The sequence below is a fragment of the Hemicordylus capensis genome, chromosome 1 (assembly GCF_027244095.1).
Source record: "Hemicordylus capensis ecotype Gifberg chromosome 1, rHemCap1.1.pri, whole genome shotgun sequence".
In the NCBI taxonomy this organism is placed as follows: Eukaryota; Metazoa; Chordata; class Lepidosauria; order Squamata; family Cordylidae; genus Hemicordylus; species Hemicordylus capensis.
The window spans coordinates 88,456,725-88,481,836 of record NC_069657.1 but is presented as its reverse complement, the minus strand read 5'-3'; the positions used below and the strand labels follow the sequence as shown (position 1 = coordinate 88,481,836).

Sequence of the window (25,112 nt, the reverse complement as noted above, 5' to 3'; positions counted from 1 at the left end):
CCTCAAAACAGTGGTGCACCAGCTGGTAACCTCCCGGCTTGACTATTGCAATGCGCTCTACGTGGGGCTGCCTTTGTACGTAGTTCGGAAACTTCAATTAGTTCAGAATGCGGCAGCCAGATTGGTTTCTGGGGTAACCCGGAGAGACCATATTACACCTATTTTGAAACAATTGTACTGGCTGCCGATATGTTTCCGGGCAAAATACAAAGTGCTGGTGATTACCTCTAAAGGCCTGAACGGCTTAGGCCCAAGTTACCTTAAAGAGCGCCTTCTTCTGCGTGATCCCCACCGCACATTAAGGTCATCTGAGGAGGTCCGTCTCCAGTTACCACCAGCTCGTCTGGTGGCGACTCAGAGGCGGGCCTTCTCTCTGGCTGCTCCGGGGCTGTGGAATGCGCTCCCTGCGGAAATCTGTAATTTGAATTCTCTATTAGTCTTCAGGAGAGCCCTTAAAACATATTTGTTTGGCCTGGCTTTCCAGGGTTTTTAAATTTTAACCCCATTTTGGGGCTTTTAATTACTGTAAACTGTTTAATTGCTGTTTTAAAATGTTTTTAAATTGTTAATTGCTATATTGTTTTTAATTTGTTTTAGCTTTTTATTGTTTTAGTGGCTTGTTTTAATTGTAAACCGCCCTGAGCCATTTTGGAAGGGCGGTATATAAATCAAATAAATAAATAAATAAATAAATAAATGGGATAAGGTTGACAGGTTCATGTGTGGATTGGTAACTGGTTGAAGGGCAGGAAACGGAGGGTAAGAATAAGTGGACAGTTTTCACAGTGGGGGGAAATAAGAAGTGGGGTGCCCCAGGGATCTGTACCGGGACCTATGCTTTTTAAATTGTTCATAAATGATCTGTAAGTTGGGGAAAGTAGCAATGTGGCCAGATTTGCAGATGACACTAAATTATTTAGGGTAGTGAAATCCAAAACATACTGTGAGGAGTTCCAAAAGGATCTCTCTGAACTAGATGAGGGGACAACAAAATGTCAAATGTTGTTCAATGTAAGTAAGTGAACAGTTTGTTAAGGGGCAGTTAACAAAGTGATTATTATCATTTATTATTTTATTCTATTTATTATATTTTTATCATAGTGTACAGTGATGTATATTAGGGCAAAAAACCCCAACCACATACACACTGATGGGGTCTGAGCTGTCGGTGACTGACCAGGAGAGGAATCTTGGGGTTGTGGTGGACAGCTCATTGAAAGGGTCAGCTCAGTGTGCAGCAGCTGTGCTATTGAATTCCAAGGGGATTGAAAATAAACCTGTTAATATTTTAATGCCCTTATACAAGGAGCTTGTCCCAGCAACAAGGCAGAAGACAAATCACAAACCAGAGTCTCCAAACATAACTGTTACTCATTACAGAATTATGTCCTAGGAACTCCAGGCAAAACATGTCAAGAGCAGAATTCCAGGCAGTCTTGTAAATGTAGTTCTAGCTCCTCAGGACGTGAAACATATGATAAGGAAGACTGGGTTCCAGAAGGTAGGTGGGGATGGATAACAGGATAGACAGACCAGGCTGGAGTTGTAACCCAACAGACTTCAAAGACCTCTTGGACTCCTAGTTAAAGTTTGCATCAATTTTCTAGAAAGTATGTCAAATAGCGTTAACAGCCAGTTGGACTGCAGCTGATTGACAAGTAATCTTGTTTGCACAGGATAAGAGCCTCAGCTGAATTATCTGTCTATTTCCAAGCTAACGTCAGTTCTCTGAGGAAGGGGACAATGGTGATCAAGATCTCGCTCGCAGATCTTAAGGAACAATTAGGATCATATGGAGAGAAATTGTGCAAGACAAAGGTGATTGGGCTTTGTAGTTTATCAATAATTACACTAAACTCAACATTTTTTAGTTGGACCTGGAACCTAACAATGCAGTTGGGTTAGACTCCGTTGTATATGTCTTTGTCTCTCTGCCCCTGCTAACCGGTGATTCGCTTGTGGTGGAAGCTTCCGAAAGCTACTTAAAAGTAGCCCATGTAGTATTGAACACCACCTTTCCACCTGTCCTGGCTATGCCAAAAACTGTAGCTTGGATCAAAAAGTGCTCTTATGTGAGCAAAAGGAGCCTGTGCAAGATGGTACTGGATTTCTTCAGATTCTCCCCTCTTGCTGCAGCCCCCTAGTCATATTCTATGCCCTTCTGGATGGTCCTCCAACTCTTGAGAGCAGCATTTTGGGGACACGAGGCAGGAAGGCCCAGTTTCATGAGTACATCCAAAGTAAAATAATACGCACCACCCATTCAAAATTACATGGAGGCGGCTGCTGGCGACATGCCTGTCTTCGCATAGTACTGCACATTTCCTGTGTGTGTGAGGTGCATGTATGGCCCTTTATGGGAATCTGAGCCCTGTATTGCCCCAGCAATGGCTGGGAAGATGCATGGGCAGATGTAGTACTTTCAAGCACGTTCCCCATATGACCCTCTGGGGAAACAACTATATGTCCTAGTTCTCCTCTCACACACCTTCCCATGTGCCTTCCCAGCCATCACTGGGGCAGTACAGGTCTCTGCTTCCTGTAAAGGATGCCTCCCTCCCACATAGAAGCACCTAGTATTCTGTGGAGACTGGTGTGCTGCAAGCAGCTGTCTCCATGCTGTTGCAAAGGGGTGAATATTCATATGAACATAGGAAGCTGCCATATACTGAGTCAGACCATAGGTCTATCTAGCTCAGAATTGTCTACACAGACTGGCAGCGGCTTCTCTAAGGTTGCAGGCTGGAATCTCTCTCAGCCATATCTTGGAGAAGCCAGGAAAGGAACTTGAAGCTTTCTGCTCTTCCCAGAGCGGCTCCATCACCTGAGGGGAATTTCTTACAGTGCTCACATGTGGTTTCCCATTCATATGCAACCAGGGTGGACCCTGCTTAGCTAGAGGACACGACATGCTTGCTACCACATGACTGGCTCTCCTTTCCAGTTCAACTTCAGACATTCTGAAGCACAGCCATAATTGCAAATCCTGTGGCTAGAAGGGAGAGTTTTGAAGTAGAAGCAAGCTGTTTGAGTGGCTTGACTAAAGATATGAAAGAAACAGTGTCAGAGTAAAGAAAGGCACTCCACATTTTTTATTCAGTAACTCATACTGTGGTTTTTCTGGGCATGCACCCATTTGTTGTGGCCTCCTAGATTTTAAGAAGCTAGTGTTGTTTGTTGTTTTCTCATAACGATGCTTCACCATCACCAAGAATCTGTTTCATGACTATCAAGTAATTGATTTGAAATCTATAATCAGCCCATTTTGAGTTGTCTTCTTAAATCACATGAATTAGATAAAACTGTGGCTCTTGAAAGTGCCCATAACTTTTGTTTAAGTCTAGGTTTCTCAATTACATACGGTGTTGGAAAGAAAAATCAAAGCTCCCTTTGATTAAATTGGGATGGTGCATCTCTTCTTAGTGAAAGAATTTCCTGCTGTGCTCAGTAATGTTCTGTGTTACATAGTACTGGATGACTGACTAGAAGCATTGATCAGTTTATTTTCTGGAAAAGCAAACAAGGTGGGAAGGAAGCACTGAGCCCTGAAAACATCTGTTTGGAGACTTGTAATCCCCCTGGAAAGTTTTGAATTCTGCCTTAAAAAAATACAACTTGGAAAAATAATTGCCAGTTGATAAAAGCCTTGTAGTTCTGTTCTTAAAATTAATAATTACATAAACATTTAGGATAGAAAAGATAAATTCCCTCCCTTCCTTGTTCCCTCATTTTCCCTATCATTCTCAGTGTAAAACTGCAGTTCTTTCTGATGCTGCTATTAGCATGCTTGCACAGGGAAGGTGAAAGAGATTAATGGTTGCTATAGTCACAAGAGTGAAGAGGAGGGTTAACTCCACTTTGTTAGTCACATCTAGCATCACAGAAACTATTTTGCAGGGTAAAATTATTAGAGAGGGTGCATGATGGTGCTGTGGATACCCTCCTAAAGCCCCTTTTGCTACTCAGTAGTTATTTCCACACAATTTTATGTACCTAAGATTTCAAACTGTATTAGCATAGAAAGATCTCAAACATAGTACAGACATAAACAAGAGACACAGCATTGTGTACACAATCACCCTCATAAAGATGCCACAATTTTGTGATCACCTGCCAACAGTACCTTTCTGTTGTCTGTATAGAGCAAACAGATCAGCTTCTATGCAAGAGAACAAATACCAGGAGACACAATTCTGAGATCAGAGATGGCAGCCTTCAGAAACCAGTGGGGGGAACAGATACTCTGCTGCTAACCTAAAGGTTGCCATCCTTCAATAGAATAATCTCAAAGATAGACTGCCGTGTGAAACAGCTGAATTTAAATTTTTAACAGGGTTTGACACTTACTACTTCTGGTTTGAATTGACACAATAGCTTTTTATCACATTACAAATTTAACAACATTCTCTCAGCAATGTTAGCAATCACCCCCGCATACATGTGCTTGTACTGTTTTAGGCAGGAATGCAGCACACTGTACACATGCTTCATTTGTCTGGATGTCAGCTGCTATTGTGATTTGTCACTGTTTCTCATAGATTAAGCTTTGCATAGGATTGTCACAGCATATGTGTCTTGCATTTTCTAACTTCACTGTTTACATGTTTTCTGCTGTATATGTGTGAGGGGGAGGGGGTGAGCGCGAGTGCGAGCGAGCACATATGCACACCCCTGCCTGCTGAGGATAACACTTCACAAATCTGCTGGACTCTAGTTCATGAAGCCTCATGCTACAATAAATTTGTTAGTCTTTAAAATGCCACGAAAGCATTTGGTTGTGTTTGCTGCAGTGAGCTACCACAGCTGCTCCTCTGGTAATGGTTACAATTTGCCATCTGTTATTGGAGGACTCCAGGCTCCTTGCAGATATAGGTGGGGCTTGGAGCACTCCAGTGACAGGTCTCAAAACAGTCTTAATGTATTTTTGGTTGGAAACAGAATGAGTAAGTAGACAATGACGTACTTTGGGTTTGCCACTCGGCCTCTTACCTTGACTCTCCTCTACCCAGCATGTTTGTGTATAAATAAATAAAAATAATACGGGCATTTTTGTGTGTTCCTTTGGGACAGGAAACCTTTTGTTGTTGTTTCCTTTGCTTTGTCAACTGCTTTGAAAACTTTTTTGTTGAAAAGCTGTATGTAGATATTCTAAATAGCTAAATAAATAACTTGCTGGTTTGCAGGCATGATACAATCACTCTAAGGTATCTGATTTGTTTCTGTAATGAAGGGTTCCAGTCTAGAATAGAAATTTAGGCTTAATCCTGCTTGTTTACAGGCAAAACCAGTCATTTTCTAACTTAGTGGCAACAGCACTTCACTTAGGATTCAAATTTAGATCACTCTGCTTGTCATCTTTCCCTTGTGTAGGTTTCCCATCTGAATATTTTCCAAAGGCAGAGTGTAAATGTTTCTTGCCTCTACGTTCCCAAACGGTTTACATTGAGGGCTCAACCCTTAACTTGATAGCTCTTTTTGATAGCTACTTGTAGCTAGGGATGTACTCCAAACAGATTTTGCATTCAGTTTTGAGCTCAGAACAGAACGCAAAATCCCCAGAATGTTCTGTCGGAACAACTGGTTGAGCCAGTTATTCTGACAGAATGACCCCATTCCAACTCATAACATTCCAAGCACCATTTTGGACTCCAAAATGGTGCTCTTCTGGCCTCTGAACATGCATGGTAGTACTGACCATGTAAATGGCTGCTGAACATGCGCAGAGGCCAGAAGAGTGCCATTTTGGAGTTCCAAATGGTTCTTGGAATGTTTCAGGTGTTTTAAGTAGAAACAGGGTCATTCCATTCCAAGCTCTGAACAGGACCTTCATTTGAAGGGCATTCTGTTCTGAGCTTAGAACACACGGTTGGAATGGCCTGACTGCGAACCATTCTGCATATCCCTACTTGTAATCTCATTTACTCATCTGTCCTCAAGTTGCAGAATAGACTAATCTGTTAGTGAAGTTTTCCTGTTAGGTTTCTAATTTTTCCTAGGAAATTAGATTTACGCCTTTTACCTGACATGCACATATTAACTGACCTTGAGCTCTTGATAAATTTTTCTATCTATCTGGCCATGGAAATCAAGCTCACAAAACAACACTTAATAATTTTCTGCAAGTGGTTGAAGTTAGCCTTTTTACAGTGGACTTACAGCTGACCAGTTGCAGAGGAGAATGGACTTTCCCCGCTTTGCAAACAGAGTGCCTCCATTCTATGCTTGCACTTGAACCAAGATGGAACCAGGCTGCTAGCACTTAAAATCAAAAAGATCACAGAGCAGCTTTTAAAATGATGTCTGGGCGATTGCTGACAGGAGCATAGGAATCTGCTATATACTGAGTCAGACCATAGGTCCATCTTACTCAGTATTGTCTACACAGACTGACAGTGGCTTCTCCTAGGTTGCAGGCAAGAATCTCTCTCAGCCCTATCTTGGAAATGCCAGAGAAGGAACTTGGAACCTAGATGCTATCCCCAGAGCAGCTCCATCCCCTGAGGGGAATATCTTACAGTGCTCACACTTCTAGTCTCCCATTCATATGCAACCAGGGTAGACCCTGCTTAGCTAAGGGGACAAGTCATGCTTGCTACCATAAGACCAGCTCTCTTCCAGTTCCCAGACCAGAACTGGATGGTACCTGGTTCAGCAAGCAAAATTCCCTAAGTCTCATCATGGGTGCAAACATTTTGGATATACCAGAAGGGGACAAAGTAGAATCAGGAGGAGATCAGAAGGAAACACATGACAGCTGCAGTGTTCCCTCTAACAGGGATTCCCTGATGTTGCTGACTACAGCTCTCACCATCCCCAGCTGCAACAGCCTTTGGGGATTATGGGAGTTGTAGTCAACTACATCTGGGAATCCCTATTTGTGGGAACACTGGACAGCTGATCAAACAGGTCAAATGATGGTAAGGAAGATGGGACACGCCAACAGCAGGTAAGAGACTTGGCATATGGTGTCTATATACCAGTGCCAGAAGCTTTCGAGCAAAGATTGGAGAGCTGGTTACTAATGAAAAAAAACATAGTGGTTATAATGAGACCCTGGTGGAATGATGAGAATCAGTTGGAAACTGATCTGGATCGTGATCCATTGCATTCCTAAGAAATGGGTTCTGTGCTTGCATTGTGGTTGGGTTTGAGCTCAGTGTTGAAGTCAACATCGAGTTTGCAGGGAACTGCAGGAACACAATCTAAAACCCCTGCAGGTGATACGGAGCCCCTATTCAAGAAACCAAAAGAGGTCTCAATAGTCGACACATGAGCGTAAGGACAAGAAGAGGAGGCGCTCCTTGGATGAGGAAATGGATTCTCCTCCTAGGAAAAAAACACCACACCAAGTCAAAATTTAAGGGCAGTACTCCTTCTCCAGCTTCCCTAAAGGACTATAACCTCTCTTCAAGATTGGCAACAGCTCCATCAATGTTGACAGATCAACCCTTGCGGTGGATGTCGGGAACTTTGCCTTCAATATCAACCACGATATCGACCACAGGCTTGACTGAAGCTGATCTTCATTTCACAGACACAATGTCAACATCGGTACCGTATGCGCTTTTGGAACCAGTTACGACATCGACTGTCTCGAAGGGCTTGCTGCACATGCCGGTTATAGCGGCTCTGCCTAAGAGGATCCTACAATTGTCCCCAGCCCAAACGCTGGTCCAGTACACGTTGACTCTCTTGTGGCAGCAGCCTATGGACAGAGGGGATTGCACTGATTTCTCTACTGAACATCTTCAGGATGATGATGTGTCCTTGGATCCGAACACTGAGCCAGCGTGGTGTAGTGGTTAGAGTGCTGGACTAGGACCGGGGAGACCCGAGTTCAAATCCCTATTCAGCCATGAGACTTGCTGGGTGACTCTGGGCCAGTCACTTCTCTCTCAGCCTTACCTACTTCACAGGGTTGTTGTGAAAGAGAAACTCAAGTATGTAGTACACCTCTCTGGGCTCCTTGGAGGAAGAGCGGGATATAAATGTAAAAATAAATAATAACAATAAAAGACCTTGAAGAGCACCTCAACACCACAGGGGCCACAGAAATCACCATCAGCCAATTACAAAAAGCAACTTTACTGGGAACAGCCTATATTCTGCGACGATATCTATAACAGCAGCAACAACATTGACAATAAAATTCAGCCATCCCAGGTCCTTGGGAAAGGACTCGATGTCTGGATAAAACAAACCAGTCAATAACACCTGTCTGACTGTGTAAACAAGAAATAATAATAATAATTAATAAATTAATACTTTGCTAGCTAAGCTAGCTTCTTCGAACAGCACCCCCTTGGGGTCAACTTTCCATGGTTTTTAAAGTAATGGTCTCAGTATCGAACAGGATGTCGAGGAGGTTCCAGTGTCTGTACCTAAAACACCATCCATGTCGCCTGTGCATTGTTACAACTATGATGAAAATGCCTATTTTGTCTAATGTCACTTTTGCGTGTTCCAAATCCAACAGTTTCGAGACCTTTCAGACTGTTCTCTTGACCATCGGTGCCATCACTATGCATACTTCATTAGCATGGAAGTCATCCATGCAGTATGTGTGCTCTCAGGGGCTTGTGCATCAGCAACAAGGTCACAGATGGATCACACATTCATGTGGTTTTTGCCGCACTCCAACGAATATGTTGCCAAATGAATATGCGGAATTCCAAATATGGAAAGGCACAGCGTGCTTTGCAGTGGCCTCTGTTAGTGGCCCCTGGGGGTCAAGTGGGTATGCAGCAACCTAAGATTATTTCTAGTACTGATACCGTGTCCACCACTTGCCAGACTATGGCTGAGGAGGCATCTCACCTGGTGATACCAGAGCAGCCTCTTGCAGCACCGTGGCCACCAGCAGAGACTCCAGCGGTGCCAGCACTGCCACTTGTAAAAACCAATATACTGTACTCCCTTTTGCGTTTTGAACGTGTGTTCAAAAAAGTCATGGAGTTGTGGCGGCACACTTATAGACCATCTTCCAATAGTTGGATGACTGGCTTTTGGTGAGTGACAACAAAGAAAAGTTACATATTGCAACTACTGCAGGATCTGGGCATCAGTATCAATTGGGAGAAATTGAACCTGGAACCACAAAAGCGCGTAAACTACATCGGAACAATCCTAGATGTGTAGCTAAAAAAGGGCATATTTACCAATAATATGCTCTGAGCAAATCAAGGACCTGATACAGCTATTCACCTCAGCTCCAATCCAGCCTGTGACCAACATACAACATTTGATGGGGTTAATGGCATTGTGCAATGCGACTGTGTGCTACATGTGAATGCAGCCACTACAAATGTAGTACCTCAAGCACTTCCGCCCCAATGTGGACTGTTAACAGAAGTTGCTGCCGCTGCCGCAGGAGGTCCGACGATCTCTGCGCTGGTGGACTGAGGAGGCCAACCTGCTGGGCTGATGTTCATGATCATCCCTTTTCAGACCCTGACCCTCGCACCATGGTTAACGACGGATGCGCCTCTGATAGGATGGGGGGCACATTGTACTGAGCATCAGGTGCAGGGTCAGTGGACCAGGCGGCAGCAGCATCAACATATAAATTACTTAAGAGTTAATGGCTTTGTTCATAGCATTGAAGGCATTCGGACCTCTGCTATGCAACAGGGTGGTGCAGCTCTAACTCAACAACACCACAGCCATAGCGTATCTCAACCAGCAGTGGGGGATGGTCTCTTGCTCCCTTTGTACCTTGGGTCTACAGATATGAGATTGGTGCATTTGTCACAGTGTGTATCCTCTGGCCATACCTATCCAGGGAGTGGACAATGTACTGGCAGATGACCTCAGCCGTTCTATGCAGAATTATCAGCACCACAAATGGGAGATCAGCTACATCTATCGGAGATTGGTGTTTGACTTATGGGGACATCAGACTGTGGACTTGTTTGCAACTGCTGCCAACAAAAAGTGTCTGGGATATTGCTCGCATGCCACTGTTGGGAGAAGATCGCTGGGAGATGCGTTTCAGCATGTGTGCAACAAAGGGCTCCTGTGTCTATTTCCACCTCGGCCACTTATAAGCCATGTACTGGGACAGATCATTCTGGACAAGACAACTGGCATCTTGGTGACACCATGGTGGCCTTGCTGGCTGTGGTTTGTACTTCTTCTCAAACTCTCGAAGGGGACTTACCACATATTTTCTCCAAGACCAGATCTCCTGGTGTGGGACAGCGGAGCAGTCCAGTGTCCAGATGTAAGGACTCTGCGGATGACAGCATGGAGAATTGGCTTCTAATGAAAATTCTAATTATCAATAGATGGTTGTCAACTAGGAAGAACTACGGTTCCAAGTGGAAACAATTTAAGGAGTGTGCTTGTAAGCAAGGTTTACTTCCTGACAAAGCAATGCTGAGACAATATTACTTTATATGACTATTTTAAAGTTTAAAGGATTGGCAAATGTATCCCTCAAGGTACATCTGGCTATTTCCTCATAGCATGAAGGATGGGATGGCTCTATTGTTTTCTCCCATCCAGACTGCAAAAAAATTCTGAAGGGTGTGAACAATTTATATACGCCAATAAGAAAACCAATGGAGCAGTGAAGTTTGTCCTTGTCAGCTCTCATGGAAAATCAATTTGAGCCTCTGAATGAGGCTTCACTTAAGTGGGTCACCATGAAGACGGTGTTCCTTTATAGCGATCACTACTGTGAGACGTGTTAGTGAGCTGATGGCATTGTGCATGGACATCCCTTATACTCAGTTCTATCCACATAAGGTAGTCATGCAATTTGGATCCACAGTTCCGTCTTAAAATAGTGGAGTTTGATTTAAGCCAAGACATTATTCTGCCAACCTTTTCCCAAAAGCCAGACATATCATTGGAGAAGGCACTGCATTCTCTGCATGTGACATTCTCTGCTGTACTATCTAGAGACAACCAAGAGTATTAGAAAAACAAAGAAGCTGTTTGTGGTCCCTAAGGTTATAGCCAAGGGACAGCCAATATCCCTACAAAGGCTTGCACCTTGTTTGGTGGAGTTAATAGTGCAAGCATATAAGCTGCAGGGTGTAGATCCACCATGTACCATGCGGGAGCATTCGACTAGGGCATACACATACTCAACAGCCTATCTATCCAGAATCTATATGGCTGATACTTGCACGGCTGCCGCATGATCCTCACAACTGCTGTTTATTAAGCATTATGCCATTGATCTGCTATCTGCTGAGCTGGCATACTTTGGGAGGAGTGCTTTAAAATGGGTGCTGCTGTAGGCTTCAGGGATTACTATGCCCGCCACCATGGTGGAAAGCTGGCCCATTCCTTAGGAATGCAATGGATCCCGATCCCGATAAACAAGTTGCTCACCTGTAATTTATGATCTGGTAGTGATCTGTTGTATTCCTAAGACCCTCCTGGCAACAGTAGAAGTAGTACAATGATAAAAGGAAGACTACCAAATAAAGACACTGTAAAATCATCAGGAGATGGCGGTCTGCCAGAACCTGAAAAAATGATGCCCCCAACTGCTGATTTCACTGAAAACACGAAGCACGTGCGAGGCAGAGTGGGCGTCACAAGGAGCTAGTCAATCGATCCGTGAGGTTCCTGCACAGAAGCAGAAGCCATTCCTTAGGAATACAACAGATCACTACCAGATCATAAGTTACAGGTATGCAACCTGTTTTTATTCCAATTTAAGACTCATCTCTTCAGCCAAGCTTTTTTGTTAGTTGGTGTTCTATGGATATTTTAATCTGCTTTTATGTTTTAACTATTCAATTATTGATTTGTTTTATGCTGTAAACCACCTAGAGACTTGGGTAGTGGGTAGTATACAAATTTAATAGAGTGGAGAGAGAGAATTTTTTCTCCCTCTCTCACAACACTAGAACCAAGGGCCATACCATGAAACAGAAGGTCAGGAAATTTAAGACTGACAAAGGGAAGTACTTTTCACGCAGCACGAAATCTGTGGAATTATCTGCCATGGGAAGGCCACTAGCTTGAATGGCTTTAAAAGGGGCTTAGGCAAATTCGAGGAGGAGAGGTCTATCAATGGCTACTAGCCTCAAGGCAAGATGTCTCTAAATCCAGATGCAGGGGAACAACAGCAGGAGTTAAGGCATGCCTTCACCTCTTGCCTGTGTATACTTCTCAGAGGTATCTGATGGGCCACTGTGTGAAACAGGATTCTGGACTAGATAGGCTTTGTGCCTGACCAAGCAGGGCTTTTCTTATGTAATGCCACAGTATCCTTTAATAAAGATAGTTCTCTCCTTGTCAGAGAGTCAAAAAATAAGTGTTGACTCTTCATGTTTGACTCTCTATGGCTTTATACCTTTTCATAATGCAGGCATCACTTGTCTTCTGAAGGACAGTGAGTAAGAAGAGATTTAAGCTTCTTTTCATGGTTTACAGCAAACTTCCATGTGCCATTTTGTCCAAATATGGAAAACATTGATTTGTTCAGACCACAGTTAGTTAATGTGACTTGAACATGTATCCCTAAACTAGGATATTAAACAATGGCTTGATTTGGTTTAATATACTGGTTGATTAACTGTGGTTTGAAAAATTTGCAGTTTTCCATAAACAGACAAAATGGGAAACGGTGGTTTGTTGTAAATCACAAAGAGATGCTTTAATCTCTTCCCTTCACATTTAAAGGAGTAGAGAGTTCACAAGCCTGGAGTTTGTGAAGGTGTATTCTTGTAACCTCACCAAATGTGTTATATGTCAGAATGTGGCGTAGAACTGCTTACTTTTAAATTATCCAGAAGTTTGCCTTTCTAAAAGCAAGGTGTTCCTCAGTTGTATTTAATTCTGTTATTTCAGCATGATCATATTTGTAGTCCTAGTATTTCTTCACAGTTTGAAAAGTCACCCTGATAAGTGTAAGTATCGCTTGGCCAGCTGTGTGTATTATGTTTAGTCTTGGTTGTCTTCTGGCACTGCAAGTTTTGTGTGCAGGTAGTACAACGGGGGGTGGGTGGGATTGCTGGCTGCCCCCCCTTTATCTCTGTGTGTATGTGTACACATACACGGCTGTCCCTAGGGGGCTGGGTGGGGCGAATCAGCATGTGCGGGGCCTCCTTAACATTTCATATCATTGCAGAATCATACTGATTGATGGCATACAGTGTAAATAGTGAGAGATGAAAGTTTGGGGAAGTATACAAATTTGATAAGTAAATAAATAAATAGTATGAGTGAGGTTTTTGGACATGTCCAACCAGCTTGGACATATGCATTTCTAAAGAAATAAAAGTAAAAAGCACAAAACATGCTTCACAGATCTCAGACCTTGTGGACTGCAAATCAACTTGAGCATAGTGCATTCATAAATAAATGAAATTCTGTTTGTTCCAGAGGGTTTTGTAATTTTCTGCCATGAAACAAGCCACTTATAGGACTTTTTGGATGGGTTCAAAAAAAGCCAACATCCAACAATTTGTCCTGTCCACTTCAATTTAAAGATACATATTCCTCCCCCACCCCCCATCCTACATCTCTGCTCAATACCAAAGCCCAATGGCAGGCCAATCCCTAAATATTCAACGAGGCGGGGAGAGATAGCCACAAAAAGGAAATCACATCCTATTTCCATTACTAGGGCTGTGCTGGGCAGAAGGTCTGCAGAGAGCTCTGGTGCTGGACACTAGGGGTGTGCAATTCGGGATTTCGGGTGATTCGGCTCGGACCCGAACCGAATCACCCCTGTTCTGTTTTGTGCCCGAATCTGGGTCACCCGAATCACCCTTGATTCGGTTCGGATTCGGATTTAATCCGAATCCGAATCGATTCGGGGGGGTAAAAAGGGGCCCAGGGGCAAAATTTTGGGGTGGGGTGGTAGTGCCCAATGGGTAGAGTCTACCACCCCAATTTCAGGGGGATTGGGCAAAATCCTGATTTTTGGTGAATTTTTAAAGTTTTAGTGACTTTGGGGCAGTTCAGGGGCATAGCATGGGATCTGGGCAAAAGGAGTGGGGTGGGGAGGTAGTGCCTAATGGGTGCAGGCTACCACCACAATTTCAGGGGGATTGGGCCAAGGGCTGATTTTTGGTAAATTTCTGAAAATTTCATGTCTTTGGGGCAGATTGGGGAATATTGGGGCAGAAAGTGGGGCCTGGGGCAGAATAGTGGGGTGGGGTGGTAGTTCCTAATGGGTGGAGGCTACCACCCCAATTTCAGGGGGTTTGGACAAAGGGCTGATTTTTTGAGAATTTTTGAAGTTTTAGTGACTTTGGGGCAGTTTGGGGGCAGAAAGTGGATCTGCCCCAAAATAGTGGGGTGCGGTGGTAGTGCCTAATGGGTGGAGGCTACCACCCCCATTTCAGGGGGATTGGGCAGAGGGCTGATTTTTTGAGAATTTTTGAAGTTTGGGTGTCTTTGGGGCAGATTGGGGGCAGAAAGTGGATCTGCCCCAAAGGAGTGGGGTGGGCTGGTAGATAGTGCCTAATGGCTGGAGGCTACCACCCATCCCCAATTTAAGAGTGATTGGGCAGAGGGGGGAATTTTGGTGAATTTATTTGTATGAGGTTTGTCTTCATAAGGTGAAGTGTGCTAAACTGATTACTTCCTCATATTATTCATAGTAAAGGAAAGTGTGAAAAAGTGAAAGTGGGGTCATGAGAGTTGTTTAATTGAAAAAAATCTCATTTGCTATGATAGAATGAGAATTCACACCTCAGAAAAAACTTCTGAGGTGTGAATTCTCATTCTATCATAGCAAATGAGATTTTTTTCAATTAAACAACTCTCATGACCCCACTTTCACTTTTTCACACTTTCCTTTACTATGAATAATATGAGGAAGTAATCAGTTTAGCACACTTCACCTTATGAAGACAAACCTCATACAAATAAATTCACCATAATTCACCCCTCTGCCCAATCACTCTTAAATTGGGGATGGGTGGTAGCCTCCAGCCATTAGGCACTATCTACCAGCCCACCCCACTCCTTTGGGGCAGATCCACTTTCTGCCCCCAATCTGCCCCAAAGTCACTAAAACCTCAAAAATTCTCAAAAAATCAGCCCTTTGTCCAAACCCCCTGAAATTGGGGTGGTAGCCTCCACCCATTAGGCACTACCACCCCACCCCACTATTCTGCCCCAGGCCCCACTTTCTGCCCCAATGGGCCCCAATCTGCCCCAAAGACATGAAATTTTCAGAAATTTACCAAAAATCAGCCCTTGGCCCAATCCCCCTGAAATTGGGGTGGTAGCCTGCACCCATTAGGCACTACCACCCCACCCCACTCCTTTTGCCCAGATCCCATGCTATGCCCCCGAACTGCCCCAAAGTCACTAAAACTTTAAAAATTCACCAAAAATCAACCGTGAACCGAATCACCCGAATTTTTCATGCCCGAAATTCGGGTGATTCGGCTCGTGCCCGAAAAATATCGGGGGACATCGGGGGTGATTCGGTTCGGCCCCGAATCACCCGAAATTGTTCGTTTCGGGCACAGATCGTTCTGTGCCCGAAATTTTTTGCACATCCCTACTGGACACTCTCTGCCTACCTGTCTGCTTGCTTGCTTCTTTCCTGAGCTTCATGGAGGCTTGCATGAGGCTTGCATGGAGGCCTCTCTGGAAGCCTTGCCCACCTGCCGAACAGCTGAGAGGCGGGAGAGACAGAACTCTAGCATTTTCCCTGGGAGCCTTTCAAGCTCCACACACACACACACAAAAAGATCGGCTCTGGCTGGGCTGAGTGAGGAAAAAATAAGTGACTGGGACTGGGGGAGAGAGGAGGGCAGGCTGCACTGCACTGTGCCCAGAATGGGGCCTTTGCCAATGCGGGCTTGGGGCAATTGCCTCAGTCATCCCACCTTAAGGACAGCTGCACGTACATACATACTTACATACACTCACTCACTCACTCTCCCCCCACCCCCCAGAGTGATAGTAAGCTTTGAGGGGCCTTAAATTTAAGTTCCATCTGGGCACTTAGATGTGTTGGAGATTTCTGCAGAAACAAGGTGGGAAAATAACTTCTGTAAGGCTAGAGAACTTGAACTGATTATGGCAAAGCATGTTTCCCTTGGGGCTGTATAGTTTTCAGAGTCAATTTGATTCCAAACCCTTACAAAAATTCTGTTCATAGCAGTTCTGTGTTAGAATCAAATTACAAATTAACCACCAGATGACAACTAGTAGTGAATGAAAAGGGAATAAATGAGACATCTTTGTGTTTTGAATTCTCTAGTAGGTTTAGGATGCTCTCATTATATGGCATCTATAGCCAAGTTCCAAATTAACTGAGGATTAAAAGACATGAGCATACATACAATACCACGTTTGTATAGTTAAGGCCCAGAATTGCAATTGTCTGGCCTGCAAAGTTCATTATTGGGAAATAATACACAATCTTCTTATTTGCATGCTCGTTGTATCTTCCTTCCCTCGCTCATGCTTAGCTGCCAATATGTGTGCATGCTCTAAATCATAAGCAAGTGCATAGCCAGAACATGAGCATGATAGCTATTCCCCGCTGGCTTTTATAGCAGTGAAATGCTGTAGTTGTCACAGGCAGGTGGTGTGCTGAGGGATGGCCCATGTATTGTAAGAAATCTTGAAGGTGTAGTGTGTATGTGTGCACATAGTGCTTGACTTTGGAAGCAGGGGAAGCCAAGCCACCCGGTGTCAGGAGTCGAGAGGTGGTTTAGCTTTCACTGCAGCAACATCCCCAGTGGCAGATGGGGGCTATAAAGGTGTGTTACCATAGCAATTGTCCAGTTAAGAGCTTCACACAAGGGAACCCTCTGGGTGGGAACCCATTCTGTTCAGCGGGGTTTGAAGGTTTAGTCCCCTCTCAACTGAGTCCCAGATTGTAGCCCTGTTGGCTTTGTTTCCTTGTGGCTCAGTGGGGCCACTGAGAATAAAGTCTGTTTCTGTTTTCATGGCAGTATCCTGGGGTTGGCTCTTTAGTGACGTTAGTTTGTGACTAAACCTTGGAAACTGGTGCTGGGGGAGGGGGTGGTTTCACATATTTTTGCCTAAATTGTGTATATGCAGTATGTGAAGGCTTGTAGTTACATTATGCTGGCTTTATAAAACGGGATCCATACACCCATACTTTACCTTGGTCTTTCAGTGTGACATTGGGAGGGTGTCAAGGAAGAAATTCAGTAAGTGTGCTTTTCTGGTGTAATGATGCCAGAGTGAAAATTGTAAGCACTAATTCATCTTAAATCAAAAGTGTTTTGATATTTTAATGTCCTTGGTTTTTGTAAAGGAACATCACTAAATTATGACGTGTATGTGTGTGTGTCAGACACAGAGACACACCAACGCAGAGAATTTTGCTCTGTGATTGTATAGCACTTTAAGTTGTCCAAACCACTTCATCTATATTATCTTTTTAAATGTGCATAGGATTGTGTTCAGCAACTTAGCACATTTATGAAAAGGTTTTGTATCAAACTAAGTAAAATGGAGTAATTCCACTAATCCATTAGAAAATTAATCACTTAGAAAAATTAATGGAACCCCAACAGCCATCATCCAAGATAGCTAAGTGGAACCTCCATCTTCAAAGGCAGTATATCTCTCAGTACCAGTTTATGGGGATGTACGAAGGCAAAAATTTTTAGAATAATCTATGTAACCCATTCTGTTACATAATTTTGCAAATAGGTGCTCTGAGTAAGTGAAAAATGACATAGAGATTCAAGGTAGGAGGAAGAGCAGTCTCCCAACCTTGGTTCAGTAACTTTTATTGAAGATCCTGCAATTTAATGTAATAAGCCAGGGAGCTTTATTACATCAAACTAGTGCCATTTTCATTTGTTTCAAGAGCAAAATCTTAGGGTAGGGGAGCTCTCCCCCAAATGAAATGTATAGTTTGTTGACTTTGCCCCCAAAATGATTGGACAAGGCCATGATTTAATGTAATGCAACCAGACCACTTGATTAGATTAAACTGATGCTGTTTTTATCAGTTTGGTCAAATTTTGACCCCAAAGTGAATGGAACATTTCCATTACATGTAAAGAAAACACCAAGTGCATAGACAGCCATTTTAAGAAGCAGAAATCACTCTTTCAAAACATTTGCCAGTACTTCCCCTGCTCCCAGTTCTACCTTTGAAGCTTTGCTCTGTCAGAATCTGTGAGATGGCACTTAGCTGATTGCTCTCTTTTGATAGGGATTTCAAAAACTAGTTTCTGAGATATACTGAATAGAGTCTTTTTCAAAAGAAAAAACATACATTTTTGTGATGAATTTTTGGACACATTTAAAGGATGATGGGATGGGTGAGGAAGAAAGGTTTGTTACTTTTAGTCAAATGTAGGTAGCCAGCATGTAAAAATCACATTATTAGTGATCAGTTATCAAACTGTATCTGTTATTTCTCAGTTGATCTCTATGCAATTTGATTAAATGGTGAAACTTGTCAACAGGTTGCTCCATGCCAAATTTCAGACAAATTGGATGGATAGTTGAGATGATGTGACTGATAGAGCATTCAGAGTTTATAATGGTGGGATGCGGTTTTTATACCATCCCTTACCTGTACACGCCCTACTGTGCCTGCATCATATATTTGGTATTTCCACACCATGTATAAAAGATGTGTGAACATGTTCATTCTGTTTCTGCAGGCAAGGTGGTTCTGGGAAGCTTATTTTCAGTCAGTGAAATCTATTGCCCTGGCAACCCTCAAGATTATCAATGACAGGATCTATCCATATGCTGCCACGTCATATGAAGAATGGAATGATCCCCCAGCAATTGTAAGTGTACTTAAGTTTTATTAAGTTAGCTTAATATGCTGGTTCTCTTTAAAAACAGCCTTCCTGAATGATGTTGATATATAATTCTCTTGAACGTACCCATCGCTAATCCCATGCGTGGCAGCTCTCGTGAGAGTTTGTGAGCAGCTGCCGGGGTCGGGGGGTAGCGACATGGATGGGGACGGCCGGCTGGCGAGAACAAGTACGGTTGGGCGGGTGAGAAGATGCGGCCTCTGGTGGGAGTGAAAGGGACGTGTTGGGCCAGCCAGTGGAGGTGATGGGTTGGCAGGCCAAGGTGGCCGGCAGGAGGGTGGCTGGCTGGCCAGCCAGCCAGCTGGCCAGGAAAATAAGCAAGGGCAGGGGAGAGAAAATGGCTGCAGCAACCAGAGGCGCAGATGCTCTGTGCCCAGCCCAGCTAGTACTTTATATTTTATTTCATTTGAACAAACTGAGTTTTCTTAACTTGAAACAAGATAATGGCCTGCTTTTCTAAAAGGTAATACTGGTATTACTTAATATTAATGATGTTAATATATTTGGTTGTTACATCATTTAAACATGTTGTTTTTTTCATCTTACAATGGAACTGTAACCATTTGTGTTTAATTGTACAAAGTCATAAAAAAGTATCCAATAATTTGGGGCAAATTCATTTTGCCCAGTAATACATGCATACCTTTAATTATTAGCATGTGTTAATAAATTTACTTTGGTCCATTACAAAAGAGGAATGCACTGTACTTCAGCTCTAAAAAAAAAAAAAAAATTGAGCCACATAGCAACAGGAGAGCTTCCAAAAATGGAGGTCAGAAAACCTTTAGACATATATACATTGAGCTTGCACTGACAAATGAGTGATTGCTATGAATTTTGGAAGCATACTCTGTGGGCCTGACTGGCAATCGATATTCATCTATTACTGATTAATGGATGAGTATAGAGCTATTCCATGATTAGGGTGCAAGAGTGAATTGTGAAAGAGGCATTCAACAGGATCCAATCTAACTTAGTTATGACTAAACACCATTGAATCATTGAGACAAATTTTTCATGGCTAACTTGAGTCCCATTACTTTCAGTGGAACTTAATCATGACTAATGGATTCTGCCCATTTCAGTACAAATCTTCAGTAATTGGTTATAAAATCTCATCATTGTTTGGATTTTGAGCCAGTATCTCAAAGTGTTCTACTACTACTGCTACTAAAAAATGATATGGATCTTCCCCAACTTTGATCTGAAAATCCCCTCTGTAGCTACTTCAACTTTTCTCTTTAGGATGTCATTATTTAAGCACTGACTTTTTGTATCCTGCAAAAAAGACATTTAATACCCTATATTTCAAGAGAAACTTTAATTCTACAGAATTCCTTCACAGGAGGTTGCTTGGTTTGTCTGTGGCAGCTAGTCTGTAGGATGGTTGCATATATTCTACACAGAATATTTCACGAAATCGGTATAAGCTGTGTAGCAGTTGGACATTGCAAAGAAGCATAAGGTAGCCAGTTGTTGTTCTCCAAACTGGAATTTACCTAGGGCAATAAAAATCATATTCCATACTCTGAGTCCCCCTTTCCAAAAAATAGTCAATTTCTTAGTAGGTTTTGATCCCAGCTGAAACAACAAAAGGCTGTTTGGTTTCTGAAATACATATATAAATATATATTTTTGCTGGCAGTGGAGATAAAAAAACAAAGTGCTCTTTGGATTCTAAGGACAGATTAGCTAGCTGTGCTTAATGTTTGTAGATCTTCAGTAGTTCGTATACCTGGTGGCACATATGAGTTGTTATAAGAGTGCCAAGACAGAAACACTGATCACCCAGTGCCTCCGTTCATGTCAGCTGTTGCCTTTAATTCTTGTACACCTTTGTTAAAAAAAACTGCAGCCATTGTTTTTGATAAACTCTATACATTTTCATACTGAAGATATAACATGTAATTGAGCCAGCCATTGGACTAATTTAAAAAATGCAGGCCTTTAAACATTCTTGCATTTAAACAACTGAATGTAAAAACAATATTGACAATGTTTATTTGATTGAAAATGCCCCTGTTCCACTACCTATATGGTATTAATATTTAGAATTGAGCCGTATACGTCTATAAGGTGTTCTTAGTATCACTTGTGATGATACCCCAAGTGGTATCACTTGTGGCTTTTATTATTGTGGCTGGGGGTGCTGGGAGTTGTAGTTCAGCAACATCTGGAGGAACCCAGGTTGGGAACCCCTGCCTTATAGCCTTATGCTTTGCTTGACAGTAGGAAAAATTAAAAACCCCACCACCAACAAAGCCTGGTTTGACATCGAAGGGCAATGGGCGGCTGCAGGAAAAGTTGTTTAAAGTGCCTAATGGCCTAGCGCCGTTATTTGGATCATAACTTTGTAGTTTAATCACCACTTTATTGATGATCACTACCGTGTTTCCCCGAAAATAAGACAGTGTCTTATATTAATTTTAGGCCCAAAAAATGCACTAGGGCTTATTTTCGGGTAGGTCTTATTTTGCACACACCTCCCCCGCCACGGCAGGCAAGCACAGAACAACTTACTCCGAGGTAGCGCCCCAAGTTTCAACCCCGTCTCCTGCCATTCTCGATCCCTGCGGCCAGCGCGCGGCCGCGAACCCCCGCCTCCCACCTAGGTCTTATTTTCGGGTAGGTCTTATTTTGGGGGGAGGGCTTATATTAGCGGCACATCAGAAATTACTGCTAAGTCTTACTTTCGGGGTAGGTCTTACTTTCGGGGAAACACGGTAGAAGAATAGCTGGTTGACATGTTGCAGAGTTCTACTCTGACATTTCCAACTGGCCTGTACTTCTAAAGAAGCTCTGGTAGCTTTTTGCAAGAACTAATTAATACAGATACTCAGTTTCACATCAGAACTGGAAACTGTTTCCAATGGAAGTTGTATTCCTGAGGTGCAGACTAAGATTGCGCAACATGTCAGACAGCATGTGTAGAGCCAGAAACAATTATTGATATGAAAGAGGTTAAGGAGCCCTTGCTAAATGAAATTGCAGATCCGTAGTGCAAAGAATGGTTCAGATGTGTGTTAGAGCAAGACTGCAGCTAATATAGAGATCTAGCTGGGCCAGGCGCAGAGCATCTGTGCCTTCGGCTGGCCCACCCACGGCCAGTTTTTCCTCCCCCTCCCCCCGGCAGTCCCAGCTTTCTGGCCGGCCAGCCGCTTCTCATCTCCCCCACCCCGCACACACACACTTTCTGTCGGGCTGGCCAGCCCTCTTCCTCTCCCCCCACCCCATGGTTTCGGGCTGGCCAGCCGGCTGGCCCACTTTTTCTCCGCCCCACCCCCGCGCTTTCTGGCTGGCTGGAAAGCCAGTCTGCCACCTCCTCCCGCGCGCCCACTCCCAGTAGCAGCCGCCAGCTCCCACGAGCCGGGTTGGCCCGCCGCCACCTTCTCCTCCTGGCAGCCAGCCTGCCCTGCCATTGCCTCCTGCTCCCACTAGCCGGGTCGGGCCGGCCCGCCACTGCCTTCTCCCTAGGATACGCCTAGTATTCTGTTTTGAGTCTGTTGGTTTATTTGTGAAAGTCTCTGAAATTGCCATCAGATCCCATAAACAGAGTGGATGGAAGCCACTGCCCAGTTTTTATTTCTTTTCTAGGTGAATGACTTGGCTGCGTGAAGAGCAGCTCTTTTAAAAAAGCACACACAACTATTTACAGAGTGTTAAAGAAGAGTGTTAAGTAAATCTGGCTATCTTTTACCTGTAATTTATATGTGATTTGGTAGGAAGCTCTTAGCATTTACCCAAAATAGGACACTGACATTTGGGTTTCTTGTTATACACCTCCAACTTTGGCAGTTGGAGCCTTGAGGTACAACTTATATGGAGCTGTGTGTAACGAAACCTCGATGGTGCTTTTCAGGAGCAATCTCCTTCTAACCTCTGCTTGAGGAAGCAATTTGGAGCAGAGAAGTAGTGAGGAAGGGGGTGTTTCCTCCCAGTACGAACTGTCATATAGCTTGTGTGCAGCAGAGCTTTTCTGCTCCCCATGTCCCTGCTCCTCTCAACTCAGAGAGTGAGTGAGCTAAAGTGGCCGACACCGCCTCAGAGGAAGCAATGGCCACGGTGCTAGGATGGTGGTGGTGAATGAAGGTGGCCGCCTCCTCTGATCCCTCGCTGCCGTCTCCTTCCCACCCCCACATTCCAACTGCCCGCCAAGTATCAAGTCCCCCCCCGTACTGCTGCCGCCTCTCTCCCCCCCCCCCGTTCTTCCTCCCCGGCCAGGCCGCAACTGCTGCTGCTGCCTCCTTCTGCCTCCAGCACCAACTACAGATCTTGTCAGAAGGGGATTTCAGACTCTTGCGAGACTTCCAATGAGTTGGAGGTGGGAGGAGAAGGAGGAAGAGGCAGAGGCTCATCTAGGGAGCAGGGGGAGGGAGGGGGAGAGAGAGATGGTGGTGCGGGGAACCAGAATCCTGGTGAGACTGCATGGCTGCCAAAAATAGCTACGCAGGGAGGTGGAATTTTATGCACGGGCATGCGGCCACACAACTTAGAGGGAACACAGTCTCCCACCCAACTGCTTGTAAAGAGGAATCCTCACTGGCTTAGCCCTTCGACTGGACCAAATCCATTCAAACTCAGACTGACTGCCTTGACGGGTCAGGATAGTTCAAGGTCAAACTGGGCCTATTTGGATTTGACCAAGTTCTGCTCACCCCTACTTAACAATTTGGGCCCTGGATATCTGAAGGACTGCCTACTCCAAGGGCTTCTGCCCGCCCAACAAGTTTGTCAGAGGGGCCTTTGCTCTATTTGCTAATATTTGAGAGTGGCTACATTTTCGTGTTCATGGGACAGGGCGTTCTCTGTTATTGCCCCCAGACTCTGGAATGCTCTTCCAGTGAATGTCCACTCTTTGACATCAGTAGCTGCTTTTAAAAAATGAAAGACATTTTTATTCAGGTTTTTACCCCCTTAGGGGCTGCCAGGGATCTCAGCTCTCCTGCTTGTCTTTTTTAAATGGTGGTTAGTTTTTTGTGTGTGTTTCTTTGGTGTGTTTATGGTTTTTACTGTTTAACTGATTTTAAGGTTTTAAATGCAATTTTTATGGAGTTCTTCTGTATTTTAACTTTTGTAAACCACTTGGGATGCTTTATGAAAGGCGGTATAAAAACTGAACAGTAAATTGATTAGTAAATTGAATTTGACAAGGCATTTATGTGAATGAGTCCTCTCATGTGAATGAGTTATTCATTTAACTGATTGTAAAAGTGTACATATCAATGCACAATGGAAGATAATCTTAGCATTATAGGTAATGCTAATTATATGATGTACCAGCCATCTGGTAAACTTTGGGGCAGGAAGGGAGAAAACAATGCAGTGATGAACTGTAGATATATGCTTATTAGTGAGTGAGGCTGACCCTGTGAAAATGGAGTAAGTAAATTCTTCAGGTTTTGCCCTTTGACCATTTGTGGATGAGACTTATGATGAAATGCGTTCAAAGTATTCAGCAGAAATGCATCATGCAAAACAGAATAAATCAAGGCACTTCTCGTCAGGTATTTCATAATTGAAACCACATTGAGGTTACAACCGATATTCTAAATGTCTGAGCCAAAAATGCCCCATTTTTAAAAGCAAGATAGAAATATAATTTCATAGTAAAGGATGTTGGAAATCATGTGATAGTCACCAAATTCTTCAGTCTTTTCTCCTTGACTTTTAAAAAATGATAGTAGTCCAGTCTGGTTCAAATTGAATATGCTTTTATTAAAATGGCTGGTTGACATCTAGCAATAAAATTCAATGGCTGCTGAAAAGAACATGGTGAGGGCGGAGAAGATCAGTGTTGTTTATGAGAACAGCCAAATATATTTATGTAGCTACCAGAATCCTTTCTTAGTCCCTCCTGGTTCTATCATTTCTCCTTCCCTGCCTTTTGCCCTTCAAATCCTGCTGCCTTCACATATTCTCAAGCTGGTCCTGTCCTAGCCTCCCTTGCCTTGGCCTCTGCTTCCTCCATATCTTCCCATAGCTATACTGCCTCGGGCCCCTGTCCCCTAACCCTCTTCAGTTCTATTCACATAGATAACTGTGGGATGAAGGGAAAGTGGGCCTGTGGGCATCTGCAGTCAATGTGTTACTCCAGTCTGCCTGGAGGAAAGTGGGGTGGTGGAATGGACTTCCTCCAAGTTTCTTCAAGAACAATCTGTTTCCTTCCCACCCTGCTGAACTTTCTCAGAATCTCTCTAACGTGTGCACCAGTAGAGTGGTTCAGGAGGAAAAGGCAGGCAGTCACATACACAAGAAAGCACGCAGACATATCAGCATCTTTGTGGTTACGCACTTAGGATAACCAGCATCTTTAGGGTTATCCATTTATACCATTACATCTTCTCCTTTTGGTTCCAT

At 43.6% G+C, this 25,112-nt stretch overlaps 1 protein-coding gene across 5 annotated transcripts in view; it reads left to right on the top strand.

The window, feature by feature from the left end:
* EXT2 (exostosin glycosyltransferase 2) overlaps window positions 1–25,112 on the top strand; it is a 160,433-nt gene that overhangs the window by 61,719 nt on the left and 73,602 nt on the right. For all 5 annotated transcript variants that reach the window (XR_008311287.1, XR_008311286.1, XR_008311288.1 and 2 more), the window contains exon 8: window positions 18,591–18,722. Coding sequence is in view for 2 of the 5 variants with exons in the window: in XM_053271260.1 (XP_053127235.1) it covers window positions 18,591–18,722 (132 nt within the window). In the remaining 3 variants the exon portion in view is untranslated. The remainder of the gene's footprint in view (window positions 1–18,590; window positions 18,723–25,112) is intronic.